Source organism: Arachis hypogaea, chromosome 7 (genome assembly GCF_003086295.3).
Source record: "Arachis hypogaea cultivar Tifrunner chromosome 7, arahy.Tifrunner.gnm2.J5K5, whole genome shotgun sequence".
In the NCBI taxonomy this organism is placed as follows: Eukaryota; Viridiplantae; Streptophyta; class Magnoliopsida; order Fabales; family Fabaceae; genus Arachis; species Arachis hypogaea.
Window position 1 is genome coordinate 54,715,519 of NC_092042.1, and position 19,988 is coordinate 54,735,506.

Sequence of the window (19,988 nt, forward strand, 5' to 3'; positions counted from 1 at the left end):
GGGGCTACAGACCATGTGTCATACTCACTCAATGATTTTCAGTCATATCATGAAATAGCTCCAATTCTTGTCAAATTGCCTAATGGTGCACTAGCCATTAGCAAAATTGCTGGAACTATTTTCTTCTCATAGAACTTGTACCTTGTTAATACATTATATATACCTTCCTTCAACTTTAAGCTAATTTTTGTTTCCAAGGCCACATCTCATTTGCATTGCCACATGAACTTTGATGACAAATTGTATAAGATTCAGGATATCAGCTCGGAGAAGGTGATTGGCACAGCTAAGGCATGTGAAGGACTTTATGCACTGAATGCTGAGGCAGTGAGACCTGAATTTGTACAGGCAGCAAGCTTCATATGTTTTTTCAAACCTAAAATAAAGGGAATAAATCTCTGGCACTTTCGGTTAGGACACTTGTCTTTAGATAGATTGAATGTTATGAAATCTGATTTTCCATTCATTGAATGTAGTAATAAAATTGCACCTTGTGACACATGCCATTTTGCGAAACAAAAAAAAACTGAGCTTTTCAAACAGCGCTACTATTTTAGAAAATGTATTTGATCTTCTTCACATTGATATATGGGGCCCTCTTTCAATTCCATCCATTAATGGGAATAAATATTTTTAACCATTGTTGATGATAAATCACGATTTACATGGACTCATTTAATGAAAACAAAAGCAGAAGCAAGCAAACTAGTTCAGAATTTTATTCAATTTACAAAAGTGCAGTTTGGCGGCCAAGTAAAAGTCATTAGAACATACAATGGACCAGAATTTTTAATGTCTCGGTTTTATACAGAAAATGAAATTCTTTACCAAACATCATGTGTTGAAACCCCTCAACAAAATGGCATTGTTGAGCGGAAACATCAACACTTGTTTGCTGACACTCGTAGCTCGATTTTTCAGTCTGATATACCCAAATGAATTTGAAACTTTGCTCTTTTGCATGCAGTTTACATCATCAATCGAATTCCAAGCACCTTTTTTGCAAAACAAGTCTCCATCTCTACTTCTTTACCAAACATTTCCTGATCTTTTAGATTTAAAAATCTTTGGATGTCTAGCCTATGCTTGCACTATAATAGCTGGAAGACATAAGCTAGACCGAAGGGCTCGAAAATCTATATTTCTGGGATTTAGGGAGGGTGTTAAAGGATTCGTATTGATGGATTTAAAGACAAGACAGATTTTCATTTTCAGAAATGTACATTTTTATGAAGATCACTTTCCCTTCCACACACAAACAACCTTAAACACTTTTTCACAAAATTCTGCATCAGTGGGTTACAACTCACATTATGACCCTTTTTCTTATGACCTATTTCCACATACTATACCTCATACACAGTTAAAACCTTCACACACCACACAAAATGAAAATTTAAATTCACAAATTAATTCTTCGCATACTACTAAAAGTTCTAAGGCAGCCTCTACTTCCCTTCATCATAATCCTGAACCTGTTGTGCAAAGGAGGTCCACAAGAATCAGGAGAAGCCCTTCATATCTTCAAGATTATCAGTGCCTAAATGTTACTTCCAATCTTGGCCATTATACAGTCTCAGTGTAAGTATCTCCTATCAAACTTTTTGTCATATGATAAACTTTCACCATCACATAGAGCATTTTCGATTGCATTATCCACAAACACTGAACCCAAGCACTATGAAGAGGCAATCTCTCAACCTTGTTGAAAAAAGGCTATCCAATCTGAACTTGATTCTCTAAATGAAAGCAAAACCTAGAAGCTCACTACTGTACCAGTTGGTAAGAAGGCCATAGGGTGCAGGTGGGGTTTTAAGGTTAAATACAACCCTGATGGTAGTATTGAGAGACATAAAACACGCCTAGTGGCAAAGGGATATACCCAAGTCCCTGACATTGACTATCGAGACACCTTCAGTCCGATTCTCAAGCTAACAAGTCTTCGCATTGTTCTTGCTTTGGCAGTAGCTAATAACTAGTTTTTGAAACAAATAGATGTGAACACCGCATTCTTTCATAGAGACTTAGATGAAGAAGTCTACATGACACCTCCACTAGGACTCTGTGTTGATAAGGGTCAAGTTTGCAAACTGAAAAAGTCATTGTACGGCCTGAAGCAAGCTAGCAGGCAGTGGAACATAAACTCAAGTCAGTCCTAATTAAGCTTGGATACAAACAATGTCGATCTGATTACAGCTTATTCACCAAGCGTTCCGATCATGGTTTCACAGCAATATTGGTCTATGTGGATGACCTAGTGTTGGCTGGGAATGATATGGTTGAAATTGACAACATCAAAAGAGTGTTGGATGATCGATTTCACATAAAGGACATTGAGGACCTAAAATTTTTTCTTGGATTTGAGGTGGCCCAATCAAACAAGGAAATTGCATTATATCAAAGGAAATATATAGTTGATATACTCACAGATTTTGGATTTATTGATTGTAAGCCAGTCTCCACCCCCATGAATTACAGTGCCAAGTTGAGACAGAATAGTGGCACATTACTCCCAGATGTTACAGGATATCGCAAATTGGTTGGGAAGCTGCTATACTTGACAAATACTCGTCCAGACATTAGTTTTGCAATCAGTAGACTTAGTCAGTTTCTTGACAAGCCCACTAACGCTCATCATCATGCAGCTCATAGCATTTTAAGGTACCTAAAGTATGCTCCTGCATAGGGGCTTTTCTTCCCTACCTCCTGTGACCTGTGCATCACTGGCTTCTCAAATTCGGACTGGGCTGCTTGTCCGGATACCAGACGTTCTACTTCAGCCTACTGTTTCTATCTTGGCTCATCTTTGATTTCTTGGAAGAGTAAAAAAGCAATGTACTGTTTCATGTAGTTCATCAGAAGTTGAGTATCGTGCATTGGCTACAGCAAACAAGGAAACTATTTGGCTGGGGTATTGATGAGCGGATAATTTGTACGCTTTTTGGCATTGTTTTTAGTATTTTTTTAGTATGTTCTAGTTAGTTTTTAGTATATTTTTATTAGTTTTTAGTTAAAATTCACTTTTCTGGACTTTACTATGAGTTTGTGTATTTTTCTGTGATTTCAGGTATTTTCTGGCTGAAATTGAGGGACTTGAGCAAAAATCTGATTCAGAGACTAAAAAGGACTGCAGATGCTGTTGGATTCTGACCTCTCTGCACTCGAAGTGGATTTTCTGGAGCTACAGAAGCCCAATTGGCGCGCTCTCAACGGCGTTGGAAAGTAGACATTCTGGGCTTTTCAGCAATATATAATAGTCTATACTTTGCCCAAGATTTGATGGCCCAAACCGGCGTTCCAAATCAGCTCAAAACTGCCCGGCGTTAAACGCCGGAACTGGCACAAGAATGGGAGTTAAACGCCCAAACTGGCACAAAAGCTGGCGTTTAACTCCAAGAAGAGTCTCTACACGAAAATGCTTCAATGCTCAGCCCAAGCACACACCAAGTGGGCCCGGAAGTGGATTTTTATGTTATTTACTCATCTCTGTAAACCCTAGGCTACTAGTTCTCTATAAGTAGGACCTTTTGCTTTTGTATTTTCATCTTTGGACATCTAGTTCTTAGATCATTGGGAGGCTGGCCTCACGGCCATGCCTAGACCTTGTTCTTATGTATTTTCAACGGTGGAGTTTCTACACACCATAGATTAAGGTGTGGAGCTCTGCTGTACCTCGAGTATTAATGCAATTACTATTGTTCTTCTATTCAATTCGGCTTATTCTTGTTCTAAGATATCACTTGTTCTTCAACTTGATGAATGTGATGATCTGTGACACTCATCATCATTCTCACCTATGAACGTGTGCCTGACAACCACCTCCGTTCTACCTTAGATTGAGTGGATATCTCTTGGATCCCTTAATCAGAATCTTCGTGGTATAAGCTAGAACTGATGGCGGCATTCAAGAGAATCCGGAAGGTCTAAACCTTGTCTGTGGTATTCTAAGTAGGATTCAATGATTGAATGACTGTGACGAGCTTCAAACTCCTGAAGGCTGGGCGTTAGTGACAGACGCAAAAGAATCACTGGATTCTATTCCAACCTGATTGAGAACCGACAGATGATTAGCCGTGCCGTGACAGGGTGCGTTGAACATTTTCACTGAGAGGATGGGAGGTAGCCACTGACAACGGTGAAACCCTACATATAGCTTGCCATGGAAAGGAGTAAGAAGGATTGGATGAAGATAGTAGGAAAGCAGAGAGACGGAAGGGATAAAGCATCTCCACTCGCTTATCTGAAATTCTCACCAATGAATTACATAAGTATCTCTATCTTTATCTTTATGTTTTATTCATCATCCATAACCATTTGAGTCTGCCTGACTAAGATTTACAAGGTGACCATAGCTTGCTTCATACCAACAATCTCCGTGGGATCGACCCTTACTCGCGTAAGGTTTATTACTTGGACAACCCAGTACACTTGCTGGTTAGTTGTGCGAAGTTGTGATAAATAGTTGAGATTACAATTGAGCGTACCATGTTGATGGCGCCATTGATGATCACAATTTCGTACACCAAGTTTTTGGCGCCGTTGTCGGGGATTGTTCGAGTTTTCGGCAAGCTTTTGGTCCGGTAACATCAGTGCCAAATTTTTGATCCGGCAACAGCACCAAGTTTTTGGCGCCGTTGCCGGGGATTGTTGAGTTTGGACAACTGACGGTTCATCTTGTTGCTTAGATTAGGTATTTTTCTTCAGAGTTCTTAAGAATAAATTCTAGAGTTTCATGACGATCTGTTGAAGTCTGGCTGGCTGTGAAGCCATGTCTAATTTTATTGGACTGAGGTTTCAACTTATCATCACAAGAGCTTGTTGATTTCTAACAATCTTGCTGTTGGAGTAGTGATCTGCTAAGGCTTGGCTGGCCATTGGCCATGTCTAGTGTTTCGGACCGGAGCTTTCTTTGAAAGCTTGGCTGGCTATGAAGCCATGTCTAATTCCTGGACTGGAGTCTTAGACTAGCATTGCAATGATTCCTGGAATTCTCATTAAGAATTTTGATATCTTTATTTTCTTTTCCACTTAATTTTCGAAAAATCCAAAAAAAAAATTTTACAAAATCATAAAAACCAAAAATATTCTATGTTTCTTGTTTGAGTCTAGTGTTTCATGTTAAGTTTGGTGTCAATTGCATGTTTCTGTTCTTCTTGCATTCATTCATGTGTCTTGAGTGATCTTCAAGTTGTTCTTGATGATTTCATTGCTCTGATCTTTAAATTCTCTTGACTTGAGTGTTTTGTTGTTTCTTATGTGTATTCTCATTTTGTTAGTGTCAGTAGTATACAAACTGCTAAGTTGGTGTCTTGCATGCATTGTTTATTTGATTTTAGTTGCACTTTGACTATTCCTCATTATTAAAAATCCAAAAATATTTTTAATTTGTGTCTTTTCAAGTCAATAATACAGAGAATTGAAGATTCAGAACATACAGCAGAGGAATTACACAGAAAAAACTGGGCGTTCAAAACGCCCAGTGAAGAAGGGCAAACTGGCGTTTAAACGCCAGCCAGGGTGTCTGGCTGGGCGTTTAACACCCAAAAGGGTAGTAGTTTGGGCGTTAAACGCCAGAATGTGCACCATTCTGGGCGTTTAACGCCAGGATGGCACAAGAGGGAAGATTTTGTTTTCAAATCAAATTTTTTTTAAGTTTTCAAAATCTTTTCAAAATCAAATCTTTTTCAAATCATATCTTTTCAATCAAATCTTTTTCAAAATCAATTTCTTTCTATTTTCAAAGATACTTGCTAACAATTAGTGATTTGATTCAACAATTCAAGTATGTTGCCTTTTCTGTTGAGAAAGGTTTAATGTTTGAATCATATCTTTTCTTGTTAGCCAAGTTATTAATTTTTAAAATCAAATCTTTCTAAAATGTTTTTCAAATCATATCTTCTCAATCACATCTTTTTAAAACCAATCATATCTTCTTAATCACATCTTTTTCAAAATGTTTTTAAAATCTTTTACTTAATTTTCGAAAATTACTTCCCCTCTTCTCACATCCTTCTATTTATGGACTAACACTATTCCTTAATGCACAATTCGAACTCCATCTTTCCTTGATAAGTTCGAATTTTCTACTACTTCCTTCTATTTTTCTTTTCCTCTGACACCTCAAGGAATCTCTATACTGTGACGTAGAGGATTCCATATTTTCTTGTTTTCTTCTCTTTCATATGAGCAGGAGCAAAGACAAAAGAATTCTTGTTGAGGCTGACCCTGAACCTGAAAGGACCTTGAAGCGAAAGCTAAGAGAAGCTAAGGCACAACTCTATATAGAGGACCTAACAGAAATCTTCAAAGAAGAAGACATGGCAGCCGAAAACAACAACAATGCCAACAATGCAAGGAAGGTGCTGGGTGACTTTACTGCACCTACTCCCGACTTCTATGGGAGAAGCATCTCTATCCCTGCTATTGGAGCAAACAACTTTGAGCTTAAGCCTCAATTAGTTTCTCTAATGCAACAGAATTGCAAGTTTCATGGACTTCCATTGGAAGATCCTCATCAGTTTTTAGCTGAATTCTTGCAAATCTGTGACACTGTCAAGACCAATGGGGTTGACCCTGAGGTCTACAGACTTATGCTATTCCCTTTTGCTGTAAGAGACAGAGCTAGAATATGGTTGGACTCACAACCTAAAGAAAGCTTGAACTCTTGGGAAAAGCTAGTCAATGCCTTCTTGGCAAAGTTCTTTCCACCTCAAAAATTGAGTAAGCTTAGAGTGGAAGTCCAAACCTTCAGACAGAAGGAAGGAGAATCCCACTATGAAGCTTGGGAAAGATACAAACAATTAATCAGAAAGTGTCCCTCTGATATGCTTTCTGAATGGAGCATCATAGGTATTTTCTATGATGGCCTGTCTGAACTGTCCAAGATGTCTTTGGATAGCTCTGCTGGAGGATCTCTTCATCGGAAGAAGACGCCTACAGAAGCTCAAGAACTAATTGAAATTGTTGCAAATAACCAATTCATGTACACTTCTGAAAGGAATCCTGTGAACAATGGGACTAATCAGAAGAAAGGAGTTCTTGAGATTGATACTCTGAATGCCATATTGGCTCAGAACAAAATATTGACCCAGCAAGTCAATATGATTTCTCAAAGTCTGTCTGGAATACAAAATGCACCAGGCAGTACTAAGAAAGCTTCATCTGAAGAAGAAGCTTATGATCCTGAGAACCCTTCAATGGAAGAGGTGAATTACATGGGAGAACCCTATGGAAACACTTATAATCCTTCATGGAGAAATCATCCAAATCTCTCATGGAAGGATCAACAGAGACCTCAACAAGGTTTCAACAACAATAATGGTGAAAGAAACAGGTTTAGCAATGGCAAGCCTTTTCCATCATCTTTTCAGCAACAGACAGAGAATTCTAAGCAGAACCACTCTGACTTAGCAACCATGGTCTCTGATCTAATCAAAACCACTCAAAGTTTCATGACTGAAACAAGGTCCTCCATTAGAAATTTGGAGGCACAAGTGGGTTAGCTGAACTCCCTCCTAGTACTTTTCCAAGCAATATAGAAGAAAATCCAAAAGGAGAGTGCAAGGCCATCAACATGGCCGAATTTGGAGAGGAGGGAGAGGCAGTGAATGCCACTGAGGAAGACCTCAATGGACGTCCACTGGCCTCCAATGAGTTCCCTAATGAGGAACCATGGGAATCTGAGGCTCCCACTGAGACCATAGAGATTCCATTGGATTTACTTCTGTCATTCATGAGCTCTGATGAGTATTCTTCCTCTGAAAAGGATGAGTATGTCACTGAAGAGCAAGTTGCTAAATACCTTGGAGCAATCATGAAGCTAAATGACAAGTTATTTGGTAATGAGACTTGGGAGGATGAACCCCCTTTGCTCACCAAAGAACTGGATGACTTGTCTAGGCAGAAACTACCTCAAAAGAGACAAGATCCTGGGAAGTTCTCAATACCTTGTGCCATAGGCACCATGACCTTCAAGAAGGCCTTGTGTGACCTAGGGTCAAGTGTAAACCTCATGCCTCTCTCTGTAATGGAGAAGGTAGGGATCTTTGAGGTGCAAGCTGCAAAAATCTCACTAGAGATGGCAGACAATTCAAGAAAACAAGCTTATGGACTTGTAGAGGATGTTCTGGTAAAAGTTGAAAACCATTACATCCCTACTGATTTCATAGTCCTAGAGACTGGGAAGTGCATGGATGAATCCATCATCCTTGGCAGACCTTTCCTAGCCACAGCAAAGGCTATGATTGATGTTGACAGAGGTGAACTGATCATTCAAGTGAATGAAGAATCCCTTGTGTTTAAGGCTCAAGGATATCCCTCTATAACCATAGAGAGGAAGCATGAAGAGCTTCTCTCAAAACAGAGTCAAATAGAGCCCCCACAGTCAAACTCTAAGTTTGGTGTTGGGAGGCCACAACCAACTTCTAAGTTTGGTGTTGAACCCCCACATTCAAACTCTAAGTTTGGTGTTGGGAGGTTCCAAGATGGCTCTGAGTATCTGTGAGGCTCCATGAGAGCCCTCTGTCAAGCTACTGACATTAAAGAAGCGCTTGTTGGGAGGCAACCCAATGCTATATTTTATCTATTTTCCCTTGTTATTTTATGTTTTTTGTAGGTTGATGATCATGAGAAGTCACAAAATCAATTGAAAAAGCAAAAACAGAATGAAAAATAGAAAGAAAAATAGCACACCCTGGAGGAGAACTTGCTGGCATTTAAACGCCAGTAAGGCTAGCAGATGGGTGTTTAACGCCCAGTCTGGCACCATTCTGGGCGTTTAAGGCCAGAAAGGGGCACCAGACTTGTGTTAAACACCAGGAAAGGGCAAGAAGTTGGCGTTAAATGCCAGAAATGGGCACCAGCCCGGCGTTTAACGCCAGAATTGGCACAGGGAGCAATTTTGCTCGCCACTTGGTGCAGCGATGACTTTTCCTTGACACCTCAGGATCTGTGGACCCCACAGGATCCCCACCTACCTCACCACTCTCTCTCTTCCTCACCCATTCACCAATCACCTCAACACCCCTTTCACAAAAACCCTTCACCTATCAAATCCCATCTTTCTCTTCACCACTCACATCCATCCTTCATAAAACTCCACCCACCTCACCATTCAAATTCAAACCACTTTCCCACCCAAACCCACCCTCCCATAGCCGAACCCTACCCCTCTCTTCACCCCTATATAAACCCCTCTTCACTCCTTCATTTTTACACAACCTAAACACTACTTCTCCCCCTTTGGCCGAACCACAAAGCCATCTCCATCTCCTTCATTTCTTCTTCTTCTACTCTCTTCTTTCCTCTTTTGCTCGAGGACGAGCAAACCTTTTAAGTTTGGTGTGGTAAAAGCATTGCTTTTTGTTTTTCCATAACCATTTATGGCATCCAAGGCCGGAGAAACCTCTAGAAAGAGGAAAGGGAAGGCAAAAGCTTCCACCTCCGAGTCGTGGAAGATGGAGAGATTCATCTCAAGGGTGCATCAAGACCACTTCTATGAAGTTGTGGCCTTGAAGAAGGTGATCCCCGAGGTCCCCTTTAAACTCAAAAATAGTGAATATCCGGAGATCCGACATGAGATCCGAAGAAGAGGTTGGGAAGTTCTTACCAACCCCATTCAACAAGTCGGAATCTTAATGGTTCAAGAGTTCTATGCCAATGCATGGATCACCAAGAACCATGATCAAAGTGTGAACCCGGACCTAAAGAATTGGCTTACTATGGTTCGGGGGAAATACTTGGATTTTAGTCCGGAAAATGTAAGGTTGGCATTCAACTTGCCCATGATGCAAGGAGATGAACATCCTTACACTAGAAGGGTCAACTTTGATCAAAGGTTGGACCAAGTCCTCACAGTCATTTGTGAAGAGGGCGCCCAATGGAAGAGAGATTCAAGAGGGAAGCCGGTTCAATTGAGAAGGCATGACCTCAAGCCTGTGGCTAGGGGATGGTTGGAGTTTATCCAACGCTCAATCATTCCCACTAGCAACCGGTCCGAAGTTACTATAGACCGGGCCATCATGATTCATAGCATTATGATTGGAGAAGAAATAGAAGTTCATGAGGTTATATCCCAAGAACTTTATAAGGTGGCGGACAAGTCCTCTACCTTGGCAAGGTTAGCCTTTCCTCATCTCATTTGTCACCTCTGTTATTCAGTTGGAATTGACATAGAGGGAGACATCCCCATTGATGAGGACAAGCCCATCACTAAGAAGAGGATGGAGCAAACAAGAGACCCCTCTCATCATCAAATCCCTGAGATGCCTCAAGGGATGCACTTTCCTCCACAAAACTATTGGGAGCAACTGAACACCTCCCTAGGAGAATTGAGTTCTAACATGGGACAACTAAGGGTGAAGCACCAATAACATTCCATCCTCCTCCATGAAATTAGAGAAGATCAAAGAATCATGAGAGAGGAGCAACAAAGACAAGGAAGAGACATTGAGGAGCTCAAGCACTCCATAAGATCTTCAAGAGGAAGAACAAGCCACCATCACTAAGGTGGACCCGTTCTTTAATTTCCTTGTTCTTTATTTTCTGTTTTTCGAAAAAATCATGCTCATGTTTATCTATGTTTGTGTCTTGTGATCATTAATGTCTTAGTGTCTATGCCTTAAAGTTATGAATGTCCTATGAATCCATCACCTTTCTTAAATAAAAAATGTTCTTAATTGAAAAAGAGAAGAATTGCATGAATTTTGAATTTTATAACAGTTTAATTATTTTGATGTGATGGCAATACTTTTGTTTTCTGAATGTATGCTTAAACAGTGCATATGTCTTTTGAATTTGTGGTTCATGAATGTTGGCTCTTGAAAGAATGATGAAAAAGGAGACATGTTATTGAGGATCTGAAAAATCATAAAAATGATTCTTGAAGCAAGAAAAAGCAGTGAATACAAAAAAAAACGAAAAAAAAGGAAAGAAAAAGAAAGAAATAAAGTTGTGATCCAAGGCAAAAAGAGTGTGCTTAAGAACCCTGGACACCTCTAATTGGGGACTCTAGCAAAGCTGAGTCACAATCTGAAAAGGTTCACCTAATTATGTGTCTGTGGCATGTATGTATCCGGTGGTAATACTGGAAGACATAGTGCTTTGGGCCACGGCCAAGACTCAATAAGTAGCTGTGTTCAAGAATCATCATACTTAACTAGGAGAATCAATGACACTATCCGAATTCTGAGTTCCTAAAGAAGCCAATCATTCTGAATTTCAAAGGATAGAGTGAGATGCCAAAACTGTTCAGAGGCAAAAAGCTAAAAGTCCTGCTCATCTAATTAATACTGATCTTCATAGATGTTTTTGGAATTCATTGCATATTCTCTTCTTTTTATCTTATTTGATTTTTAGTTGCTTGAGGACAAGCAACAATTTAAGTTTGGTGTTGTGATGAGCAGATAATTTGTACGCTTTTTGGCATTGTTTTTAGTATGTTTTTAGTATGTTCTAGTTAGTTTTTAGTATATTTTTATTAGTTTTTAGTTAAAATTCACTTTTCTGGACTTTACTATGAGTTTGTGTGTTTTTCTGTGATTTCAGGTATTTTCTGGCTGAAATTGAGGGACTTGAGCAAAAATCTGATTCAGAGACTAAAAAGGACTGCAGATGCTGTTGGATTCTGACCTCCCTGCACTCGAAGTGGATTTTCTAGAGCTACAAATACCCAATTGGCGCGCTCTCAACGGTGTTGGAAAGTAGACATTCTGGGCTTTTCAGCAATATATAATAGTCTATACTTTGCCCAAGATTTGATGGCCCAAACCGGCGTTCCAAATCAGCTCAAAACTGCCCGGCGTTAAACGCCGGAACTGGCACAAGAATGGGAGTTAAACGCCCAAACTGGCACAAAAGCTGGCGTTTAACTCCAAGAAGAGTCTCTACACGAAAATGCTTCAATGCTCAGCCCAAGCACACACCAAGTGGGCCCGAAAGTGGATTTTTATGTCATTTACTCATCTCTGTAAACCCTAGGCTACTAGTTCTCTATAAGTAGGACCTTTTGCTTTTGTATTTTCATCTTTGGACATCTAGTTCTTAGATCATTGGGAGGCTGGCCTCACGGCCATGCCTAGACCTTGTTCTTATGTATTTTCAATGGTGGAGTTTCTACACACCATAGATTAAGGTGTGGAGCTCTGCTGTACCTCGAGTATTAATGCAATTACTATTGTTCTTCTATTCAATTCGGCTTATTCTTGTTCTAAGATATCACTTGTTCTTCAACTTGATGAATGTGATGATCCGTGACACTCATCATCATTCTCACTTATGAACGTGTGTCTGACAACCACCTCCGTTCTACCTTAGATTGAGTGGATATCTCTTAGATCCCTTAATCGGAATCTTCGTGGTATAAGCTAGAACTGATGGCGGCATTCAAGAGAATCCGGAAGGTCTAAACCTTGTCTGTGGTATTCTGAGTAGGATTCAATGATTGAATGATTGTGACGAGCTTCAAACTCTTGAAGGCTGGGCGTTAGTGACAGACGCAAAAGAATCACTGGATTCTATTCCAACCTGATTGAGAACCGACAGATGATTAGCCGTGCCGTGACAGGGTGCGTTGAACATTTTCACTGAGAGGATGGGAGGTAGCCACTGACAACGGTGAAACCCTACATACAGCTTGCCATGGAAAGGAGTAAAAAGGATTGGATGAAGATAGTAGGAAAGCAGAGAGACGGAAGGGATAAAGCATCTCCATTTGCTTATTTGAAATTCTCACCAATGAATTACATAAGTATCTCTATCTTTATCTTTATGTTTTATTCATCATCCATAACCATTTGAGTCTGCCTGACTAAGATTTACAAGGTGACCATAGCTTGCTTCATACCAACAATCTCCGTGGGATCGACCCTTACTCGCGTAAGGTTTATTACTTGGATAACCCAGTACACTTGCTGGTTAGTTGTGCGAAGTTGTGATAAATAGTTGAGATTACAATTGAGCGTACCATGTTGATGGCGCCATTGATGATCACAATTTCGTGCACCAGGTATCTCCTGAAGGATCTAGGTATGCCACTAACAAAGCCGATTAGTATTTTCTGTGATAGTCAATCGACTATTCATATTGCTTCGAATCATGTGTTCCATGAAAGGACCAAGCATATTGAAGTCGATTGCCATGTAGTTAGAGACAAGTTCATGGAGGGATACATCCATTTGCTGCCAATTTCTACCACTGATCAAGTTGCTGACCTACTCACTAAGCCTCTGCCTCCAACAACCTTCTCCACTCTTCATCACAACTTAGGATTGTTAGACATCTACACTCCCAATTTGAGGGAGAGTGTTACTTGATAAGAAGGCTCCCGCTCACCTTAACTTACTATGCAGCTTATGTAGATAAGTATAGCTCTCATACCTGCACAATTGGTGTGACTAAATTATGCAGATTAGTCAGTTAGAATAGTCTAGTTAGTTACTCTTCACTGGTATATAAGAGACTGTATCATCATTTGTATAGTTTTGAGATCTTTCTCTGTAGTTGAATAATTTTCAATTTCATTTCTTCTCCCAAATCTCTTTCTCTGTTCTATGCTCAGTGCTTCACCAACCACACTTCAACAAAAGGTACCATAAATAATAAATAATAAAATAATAATTTATAAAATATAGAATATATTTTAAAATTAAATAATATATAGAAGCCCAATTAATAAATAAAATTAAATAAAAATTATTTGATAATTAATAAAAAGTATATTTTGTTACTAAAATTATATAATAGTCCAAATATTTTGAAACTATCGAAACTAAAACTTTATTAGTTCCAAAGTATATTTTTACATCTTATTAAGAGAAAAAAAATCAATCTAATTCTAAAACCATCTCTTTTAAAATATACACTCAATTTTTATTTATCTGTTCAGATAAAATAATTTCTTAAAAAAATTTTATCTCCTAATAAAATTATTTTAAAATAATACATTTTTTAATTGTTAAATAATAACAAAAATTAATATTAAAATTTTTTCTTTAATAAAATTAACTATTGTAACACCCTAACTTTTAGTATCTCATGGTCGCACTAAAAGTTCAGGCGTTACTTACCTCTAAACCTTTTTATTTTATACTATCTTTATTTAATATTGAACCTTTGCGAACACGAACCAAAACTTTAGTCAAAAAAATGAAAGGTCCTTACTTTAAACTTCTTAATCACAAATATATATATATATCCACATAGCAATATATACATAAACTTATTCAATGATCCTCAAATACAAGTTCTACCCTCTAAAATCCAAAAGAATAAACAACAAGAGGAAAAATATAATCTAACAACTCAAGTCGTAAACATAATCTTTTATGCACCTATAGCTCTGTAATCTTCGCACTTGTAGCTGAAAGGGGGTGGAAATAGGGAGTAAGAACTGGGGAGTTCTTAGTAGGGTCAGGGTGTTTAGTTATGTTCATTATCTAAACTTAAAACTCATATTTTTTTTATAAAAATTTCACGCAAAATAACATTTTTATACCTTTCACCGCTTAGTAAGAACCCATTTTAACCAAAACTTATCATTGATCCAACCAATTACGGTTTTTGACTCAAATCCAATTAACTCGGCCTACGGCCCAAATTAAATCAACTCGGTCTCTGTCCCAAATTAAATCAAATCACCATCAAAACTCAATCACAAAATAGAATCAATCACAGACACAAATAATACAAGACAAAAACAATAAAAAAACAATTACATCAAGTACAACAAATAACAATTAGACAGAAATCATCAGATAGACAAATCAAAACACTTAAGCACACCCAGACAAAGCAAATAAGTGCAGTATGATGCATACCTATCCTACTGGCCGTGAGCTCACGTGTCGGTTACTTTATTAGAACCCGAGTACCCGACACATCCGGTAGCTAACCCGGATATCGTCCTCCTAAAAATCGAAAAGCGGTACAGTACCACGATCCTCACCTGACGGACAGTACACCATTACGAAATTCTTACTCTCTCTCTCACGGTTCTCTCTTACTTCCCTCAATTCTTGCTTTCTCTCTCACGGTTCTCTCTTACTTCCCTCATGAATCACGCTGAATGAGGAAAGAGGAAAATGAAAGAAATAATGGTGATGTGGTCTTATAAGAGGGACATGTGTCAATTGATTAAGCTATTGAGTCAGCGATTCAAGCTATAAAAATGTTAAACGAATAACTATAAAAATTAAATATATTAAAATATAAATAATAATATATATAAAATTAAATATATATAAATTATTAATATAAATAACATTAATAATTTAATAATAAAAAATATACAATAAAACATTAGTAAAATTAAATTTATCGAAGAATATCGATATATACACATATCGCATTCCATAATAATATTTTTAATTAAATTTTATTTTTAAATTAAAAATATCAGTTACTCAAATTAATATATATATATATAATTTTTATTACTTATAAATTATTAAAATTATAATTTTAATTATATAAAATATTTTTTATAACAAAAATATATACAAAAATTTAAATTTAATTAAAATTAAATAATTATAAAATTAATTTAATTATTTTTAATAAATAATTTTTAAAATAAAAAACTCCAATTAATAAAATAAATTTATATTTAAATTTTTTAAAAATACGAATATTTGCAACTACCATCATACTATCTTTTTTATCATTGTTATAATTTATATTTCTACTATTTTAATTGCATAATCATATTTTGTCGTTCTTTTTTATATTTCTACTATTTTAATTATATCATCATATTTTGTCATTCTTATTATCTTTTCTACCACAGCACTAATAACATCATCATTCTCTTCTTATTTTTTGTCCGATATTTTAAAAAAAAAATTTTCGTGTTATAATTATTTTTATTCTTATATTTATTTCTTCCGACAATAGTCGTTGTAAAACAATTTTTAAAAATAAATTTATTAATAATTTATAAAAATTTAAAACCCTACCATCACAAATTTATTTATCGTCCTAAAATTTAACAAATTTTTTTATCGGCCTAAAATAATTTTGTTTGAAATCGCATCTGTCCTTCGAAGAAATAGAAGGAAATCCAAAACCGGATTGAATGTTTACCCTCTATTTTATACTAAAATCATTGATGTCCATTACAGCCCCATGTAACTGGATGTATGTTGCGATGCATTCTTCATTTTGTCCATCAAACTCAAATCGAGATTCGCTATAACGGCACTTTGGGACGTTGAATTCAAAGGTGGCCTGGTGAACACTGAACCAAAAACACAAATATCCAAGGTGGGTACTATATATATTGAATTCAGTAAACAGCGAACAAAATACAAATAATACACCTGCACAAATGATAAAAGCCCAATTGCACCACTTCAACAACGAGACTAATTGCCTACTTTCATAACTAGACCATGACACAGGGTAACCTATCCAGCTAGCCATGTATTACATTATTTGAACATGAACAAGCAGAGCTTGATCTGATACACACAGAAGAGAGGGTTCAGTGGTTATGATGATGACCGGGCATTTTTTCCTTGATCTTGTCCATGAAGCTTTTCTTCTCATGATCCCCAGGGTGTTGGCCAGCAGCACTGGTGGCAGTGGTAGTGGTGGTGGTGGAGGTGGTTGTCCCTTGATGGGGAGAATGGTCCTTGGCCATCCCTCCTCCAACGCCGGGTATTTTCTCTTTGATCTTTTCCTTTAGTCCCTTCTTCTTCCTCCTCCCACCTTGTCCGTCATCCTCAGACTAGCAATCATGCATGCAAATTATTAGAATTAATGAAGAAATGAGTAACATATATAACAAAGAAAGATATTGTTACAGTAAATACTTACAGAGCTAGAGCTAGAGCTAGATTTGTCATCGTCCTTCTTGTCCCTCCCTACCATATCTCCCACGGTCCCTTTCTCTCTGGTTGCACCACCACCGTATGGACCGCCACCTAAGGTTCCAAGTCCGGCGATCCCTCCACCTCCAGTGGCATGTCCAGTAGTGGCTGTACTTTCAAAACCGGTAGTAGTGGGGGGTGTACCGCCAAAACCTGCGGTAGTGGTGGGTATACTCCCAAAACCGGTGGTGGCAGAGGCGGGTGCAGCAACACCGGTAAGGTGGATGGGTTGGCCATGCTCGTCGGTTAGTTTAACAGGATTACCCTGTTCATCAGTGAGTTGGATGGGGTTGCCATGTTGGTCACGTAGTTGGGCTTCCGCCATTGTTTCCTCACTTCAACTTCCAATCGAGTGATGATAAGAGTATGTAGCAGGTTAATTTACTATGGCACTTTAAGACCTGGTAGCAAACATCGATTCCTTTATAATAACTTGAGCAAAGAAGCCAATGGCGGTGGAGAAGAATAGAAGATATGCATGTAACTTGTCCCGAATATACGTGGCTACCACATGACGACCCTCATGCCACGTTAGTGGAAACCAAGACACATGTCGATCCATTTGCTTTTACTGCTATCCCTTATGCTATACTACATTCTGACCTTCTCCGGGGGAAAATTTATTCTCATCTTACATAGCTTTTAATTTTAGGGAAAAAAAATATGGTAAGAAGTTAATGCGGTGGTCATCACGTGAAAAAGGAAAACTTCACCTTGTTAGATTCGGTTTGGATAAGTAACATAATTAAATTTCTTTTAATAAAATAATTTAAATAATAAATAATTTTATTAAAAATAATTTATAAATAAGTTATTTTATATTTAGATTTTTAATTCTAAAAATATTTATTTTATAGAAATGATAAAAAATAAAAGTATTATAAGAGAAATTATTTTTTTTTAATTTCTCTATAAATTCTTAAATAACTTCTTAAAAAGTTACAATTTAATTTTAAAAATTACACCAAACATTAATACTACTATTTTTTATAAGTTAAAAATTAAAAAAAATTACTTCTAAAATTTTCAAACGAACTCTTATTCCCTCCACGCTAATTACTAATTACCTTGTAGGAGTGTTTATGGTCCGAACCTAAAGATTCGTCCGGTCCTAAACAATTGAAGAATTAATTTGGTGTAATTTACATTTAGAATTTGATAAAAATCTCAAAGTTAAATTTAGTCATTATTTTAAATTGAGTATTGATCAAGATAAATTTAACTTCATCTGGTTTATGTTTATGTGTATTTTAAGAAAATTAAAAAATATATATATTTTAATATTATGTTATATTAATTATAAGTTTATTATTTTATTTTTAATTATATTTATTGAATTAAAAAATAGATCAAAAGAAATATCAAATTATAATTTATGGATAAATTTAAATTTAAATATGGATATCAATTTTTTGGTAACAAATTTCTTCAATAAGTGCATCACAAATAAATTTTTTTATAAATAAATTTTTTTATAAATTATTGTTAAAATTTTAAAGATCAGTTTTTATCCGATTTAGATTTAATATAGTTGTGATCCAAAAATATTTAGATTTTATCGGGTATAAGACTGTATTAGAATCTAACAAATAGACTCAATATATATTTAAGATCGAATTTAAATAAAAAAATCGATTTTATTCAACCCATAAACACCTCTGTTATCTTGAATGAATTATTTGCCTTTTATTTAATGTTTATATGTATCAAATTGTATGAAAACATGAAAACATTTTTTTCCGGACGAATTGATTTCCAATTCTAAATATTACGTCACAAACTCGTACATATTGATATGTGTTTTGTGAGACAAATTGAAAATTATTATATGTAAATTAGTCTAGTTATAAAAATAATGACTAAAAGAATAAATTTTTTATAAATATAATTAAATTATTTATTTAAAAAATACATTAAAAGTTAAACTAGATAATGGTTAATAATTATGAAATGTCAAACATCTTATTATTTATAAATTATATTAAAAATTTTCGTTAATCAAATTGAATTAAATAGGTACTATTTTTTAGTATTTATTTATTTTGTTTTTTTAGACCCATTTAATTCATTTTTATTTTAATGAATTTATGAATTAGGATTTTAAACGTAAGAGGAATAAAAAATCTAATAACTATTTTTCTTTTTTAATTTTGATAAATAATTTTTTTGAGTTTTTTTAGAAATTTGAATGTGAATATACAATAGAAATAAAGTGATTTTCTTAACTATTGTATCAAAAAATTAAATTGAATTAAAAAAAATTTTTTCTTTGATTTTTCGTTTTAGTTTCATTCTGTATCATTTGATATCAAATTTCAAGTACTAGATTAATTTTTATTAATCTATATTTGTTCTTTTTTATCCTAATTTTAAAACGAAAAATCTTATTCATTAAATTTGTGCTTTTATTATTTGCATCTTTGTGTTCTTGAATATTAAATAAAAACTCACCCTGCATCATCCATTGTTTATCTTCTGTCTTCTTTCGTCTCTTTCTTTTCCTTCTTGTTATTGTCTATTTTTATTGTTTATTATTTTCTTCATGGTTTTCTTATTGTTTCCATAACACTAGATTTTATTGAAAAAAAATAAGCAATTCAGTAAATCAAAAAGCAAAAAAAATAAGACAAAAAAAATCAAACACAACAAAAGGAAAAAAGAAAAAAAATTTATTTATTTATTTATTTATTTTTATTTTTTATTTCTTTGTATTTTATGTCTTTTGTCTTTTATTTCAATTTTTTATTCTCTTATCGTTGCGTCAAATTTTTTTATTTTTTCTTATTTTTATTTAATTTCTAAAGTTCAACCGCCAAAGAGATTAAAAAATAGTAAAAAATAATTGAGAGTAAAAGCAAATTTTGAGAGTAAATACAAGTGTCCATCCTTAAGTGAAACACGTGAACAAATGATTGTGAGATCTTTTTATCACATTTTTGTAGGTTAATTGTTATGACGATCCATTTAAAAGAAACTCTAGTCGACATGAAAATGATGCAAAAGGTCATTCAACACTTAACTAATCGCATGAATGAATTAGAAGAATGGAGGCAGGAGGTGACACAGGCATTGTCCAAGAATACTGATGTGGACTAGTTAGATGTCGGTTTAGAATTTTCACAA

The 19,988-nt window shown here is 35.8% G+C and overlaps 1 protein-coding gene across 1 annotated transcript; it reads right to left on the bottom strand.

Moving 5' to 3' along the window:
• Window positions 1-16,241: 16,241 nt before the first annotated feature.
• LOC112703119 (uncharacterized) lies at window positions 16,242-17,533 on the bottom strand. The gene is made up of 2 exons (XM_025754439.2): window positions 16,813-17,533; window positions 16,242-16,723 (listed from the first exon to the last, which is right to left on the bottom strand). Exons 1-2 carry the CDS (start codon window positions 17,188-17,190, stop codon window positions 16,478-16,480), a joined length of 624 nt encoding a protein of 207 aa, XP_025610224.1. The 5' UTR covers window positions 17,191-17,533; the 3' UTR covers window positions 16,242-16,477.
• Window positions 17,534-19,988: the final 2,455 nt, after the last annotated feature.

What these genes read in the sequence shown, in the direction of transcription:
- LOC112703119 (XM_025754439.2), bottom strand. Translation starts at nt 17,190, where the DNA reads ATGGCGGAAGCCCAACTACGTGACCAACATGGCAACCCCATCCAACTC. An exon ending in CTAGCTCTAGCTCTAGCTCT is followed by an intron (nt 16,724 to 16,812) that starts GTAAGTATTTAC and finishes CATGATTGCTAG; the next exon opens with TCTGAGGATGACGGACAAGG.